Below are 3,940 nucleotides of genomic sequence, written 5' to 3'. Positions count from 1 at the left end.
GCGGGCGGCGCTGGAAGCGGGGCGCACCTGGATGTCCTCGATCATCGCGGGCGTGAAGAGCTGGCGGGTCAGCAGAGCGTCCCAGAGCGAGGCCACCTGCAGCTCGCCGACCAGCCGCACCCGGCACCGCCGCAGGAGCCGCCGGTCAGCCTCGTCCATGGCGGCCCGACGGCTGGGACCCGGGCGGCCTCGGTCCGCTTCCGGGCCTCGGCCGCGGCGCCCCGCCCGCCGCCCAGGACCCGCCCCGGCACCGGCCGCCGCGACGCGCTCCGCCCCTGCATCGCCCCTCGCCCCCCGGGCCCGCCCCAGGCCACCCACGGCACCACTTCCGCCTTGCGACTCCGCCTCCGCACCGCCCCCCAAGACACACCCCGCAACGGGCACCGCCCCCAGGGCGCGCCCCTAGTCCAGGCAGCCAGCCCTAACCAAAAGGTAGCCTCTTTCCGCTTTTACAGAAACTCGGAGGGTGGGGGTTCGGGGGTAGGGGGCGGGGGCGGCCCCTGGGTAGTTCAGTCGGTTAAATGTGGTTAAGCGTCTGAATTTGGCTCAGGTCGTGATCTCACGGTTGGAGCCCCGCATGGGGCTCTCTGCTGTCAGCGCAGAGCCTGCGTGCGACCCTGTCTCCCTCTCTCTGCCCCTACCCCACTAGCTGCTCGCTTTCTCTCTCTCTCTCTCTCTCTCTCTCTCTCTCTCTCAAATAAATAAATAAATAAATCTAAACTTAAAAAAAAAAAAAGCTCGGAGGGGGTTATACTGCTGGCAAGAGGGACACGCGTGCCTGGGGCGATGGTCTGTCCAGCCCCATTCAACCCCCTCCCTGCCTCAGTGTCCTCTAGCCCCCTTCCCGCCAGTAATAAAACCATAATTCTCCTGCCCCCGCCTGGTGCCCAGATCTCGTCGTTTACTGTTCCAAACTCGCCTGTCTCATCCAACCAAGCCCACATTACACGGCCTTGAATCCCCTTCTTCCTTCCTTCCCACCCTAGCACCTCCCACAAAGAAAAAAAAAAAAAAAAAGGCAGAAATCTACTCTTCTGAACTCCCAGTTTGTACAGCTCACTTCCACCTTTCAGAAATAATTGCTCCTGTTTGCTGAACATTTGCTAAGTCCCAGCCATTGTGCTAGTCACTTTACATTGTGTTATCTCACTTATCCTTGACTACAGTCCTATCAAAGGAATACCAAAAACCATTCTTTTCCCCCATTTTACAGATGGGGGACGCTGGAGCTGGAGGAAGTGGTGTCTGTTCAAGGTCACAGAGTAGCAAGTGGCACAAGGCCGTTCAAGATTTAAAGCTGAACCTGACTCAAGTCTACCTTAGAATCCATTCTCCTGAGCATCAAAACCTCAGCCCCATTTATTCACTCAGTCCACAAATATTTATTGAGATCCTGCCTGCGCTGAGGTCTACACAGGCATCGAGAATATACAGTTGAACAAATCAGAAAGCCCTGCCCTTAGAAGCTTACATTCCAGTGGGAGGAGACAGACGATGAAAAATATAAAGAAAGAAAAGATACAGTGTGTCAATGATAAATGAAAAGAAAATTCAATAAAAAACAGGGCGGTGGGGGGATAAGAAACCTCTTTCTTTATATCCCCAAGGATACGTATCTCATTGGCTCAATGAAAGTTTACTTCATTCATCTGTGTCTCCCCCTCCCTCCCCACCACACACACATCCGTTTCCCCGAGCCGAGGGCAGTCCCTGGCACATTCTATGGCAGATCTCGCTTTGGTAAATAAGTTTAGGGGTCCTGGATTCTAGGCCTTGGGCAAGTCCCTGCCCCTCTCTGGGCCTCGGTCTCCCCATCAGTTTATGGAGGAGTTGGACTAGAAAGGGTCCCTAAGGTCCCTTCCAACTCTGACGCTCTAGGATTCTATGAATAGGGTTAAAGAGAACAGGGACCAGCGATTGCTTCCCCACCCTAGCAACTGTTGCCAGACGAGGGCCATCTCCCGGTAAGTGTTGAAACACCTCCCTGGATCGGGGAGGTCTTGGGGGCATCCCATCATGCATCGCGACTTCGCCTCGCTAGGAGGCACGTTTTGTCCTCTTTGGTCACGATCGTCCCTTTGGATCCAGCCAGAGAGCGGGCCGCGTTCCTATGGCAACCGCGCCAGGTCCACGCGCAGACGGCGGGTAGCAAGGGTCAAAACAGATTCGCAAAGTAGAAGCCCTCGACCCGTTCAGTCCGTGACTTCCGGGCGCCGAGCCTTTAAGTGTCACGTGACCCCCTCCACTTGTCCCCGCCCCTCTCCCCTCCCCAGGTCCCGGCGAGCGCTGGTGCAGACGGGAGGCTCCTGGCCCGGCGGACTGACTGGAGCACGGACGCTGCAGCCGGTTGGGCCGGTGCCCTTTCCCGGTAACTCCTTCCCGGCGTGACGCGCGGAGCCGCGGACGCGGCGGGGCCGGGCAGGCTCGGGGATTTCCCGTCAGTTCCTCCTCGTTCCCGGTTCCCCAGGGCCCGGGGGAAACCGGGAGCCGACAGGGCCGGGCCCAGGACTCTCGGTGGGCGGCGGGGGAGGCGGTCGTCTCCTGGAGGGTTGCGACCTCCGGCGGGAGCTCAGACCTGGAGCGTGCCTCCTGGAGCCGCTGCCCGGTCTGGGGGATACTGCCCGCGGGCGGTAGCCTACCTGTTGGGCAGGTGATTTCCTGCCCCGACGCCGGCACAGTCGAGCTCGAGACTGTCAGCCAAAGAACTTAACAGCCCCCTCCCCCGCCTCTTGGGCCCCTCACTGGAGGCGACTGACACGGTGGAATAAGGCAGCGATTGCCCTGCGTGGTAGAAAAAAATAAGTACCCCTTTCTGACTGTCGACCCGGTGTTCAGTAAATCTGTACATACGTTTAACTCCCTTGCTGATCTTTTCAAGGTGGTATTATTCACCCTCCATTTATGAATGGCACTGAGGCTTAGCAAGTTTCAGTAACTTGCCCAAGGTCATGAAGTGGTAGAGGACGGATCCCGATTTGAGTCTGTTTCCGGAGCTTGTGTGCCTAACCAGTAGCTAGCTCCTCTTCCCGAGTTTTAGCGCTCTGTACATGTTTTATAGGTTATAGGTTGACTCCACAAGGAAGAAATGAATGTGTTTGCGGATTTGGTTCAGCATGCATGCAGTCCTAAAAATTGGCCATCGTGTCAGTCAATTCTGTGATCACTCCCAGTCAGTGCTTAGACTTCCACTTGTCCAAATCCACCACTGTTAGAGATTTGCCCACCTTCAGTAAGGTGTCACCTTAGACGCTTGAACCTTAAAATGTTAGTAATTCATGTAAAGTCAGGATAAATATGACCCGTGAAAACTCACTGTATGATATCACAGAGTTCATAATTCTTGACCATAAATGTCCGTGCAATACAGCACTACCTCGTTCATTAACCAACCAGGATGATTTCCCAGCCCACAGTGAGTTCAGTGACCACCCTGACCAGATATGGATCTTTAACATTTGAAGATGCCTGGTCTACAGGCTTTGCCATTAATCTCCCTTCACGTGGAAAACTAAATTTTTTTCTCACCGGTTTTTCTCCTCTTAGGTCTCCATTTATAATAACCATATTGCTGAGGGTTAAATTAAAGAGCATCCTCTCTGTTTGCTTGCTTCACTGGGTGTGGTGATAAAGACTAGAATTGGGGTACACAACGTCATAACAAGTTTTTAATTTTTTTAGAGTATCTCACTTCCCTGTTGGTACTTATTTAACCCCAAGAATGTCACAACTATGTCATTTCATAGTTTCGCACTTGGTAATTCTTCTGATCTCTTGAATTTATTTAGCATGTACTCAGTGAAGTATTCTGAAGCCACGTATTTTTAAATTTAAAGTATTATTGGCAGCATAAGTGAACTAGTGTATTTGAGATGTAGTTGCCTTGATTTTCCTATGAATGTTTTCCCACGTTTGCTTTTATTTCTCCATCTCATTGATTTTT

The 3,940-nt window shown here is 53.5% G+C and overlaps 2 protein-coding genes across 5 annotated transcripts in view; one reads left to right on the top strand and one right to left on the bottom strand.

Moving 5' to 3' along the window:
- CASP9 (caspase 9) overlaps positions 1 to 328 on the bottom strand; it is a 37,073-nt gene extending 36,745 nt beyond the window's left edge. For 2 of the 3 annotated variants that reach the window (XM_019461466.2, XM_019461465.2), the window contains exon 1: positions 28 to 328. In XM_019461466.2, coding sequence (XP_019317011.2) covers positions 28 to 159 — 132 coding nt within the window. In that variant the 5' untranslated portion in view covers positions 160 to 328. The remainder of the gene's footprint in view (positions 1 to 27) is intronic. The other variant, XM_019461464.2, reaches the window with a different exon arrangement.
- Positions 329 to 1,996: 1,668 nt separating this feature from the next.
- Positions 1,997 to 3,940, top strand: part of DNAJC16 (DnaJ heat shock protein family (Hsp40) member C16) — a 43,992-nt gene continuing 42,048 nt past the window's right edge. The window contains exon 1 of one of the 2 annotated variants that reach the window (XM_019461474.2): positions 1,997 to 2,368. The gene's annotated coding sequence lies outside the window, so the exon portion shown is untranslated. The remainder of the gene's footprint in view (positions 2,369 to 3,940) is intronic. The other variant, XM_019461476.2, reaches the window with a different exon arrangement.

The sequence above is a fragment of the Panthera pardus genome, unplaced genomic scaffold (assembly GCF_024362965.1).
Source record: "Panthera pardus isolate Hobbes unplaced genomic scaffold, ASM2436296v1 HiC_scaffold_11, whole genome shotgun sequence".
Lineage (NCBI taxonomy): Eukaryota > Metazoa > Chordata > Mammalia > Carnivora > Felidae > Panthera > Panthera pardus.
Note: the sequence above shows the minus strand (reverse complement) of the source record. Positions and strands in the feature narration are given on the sequence as shown.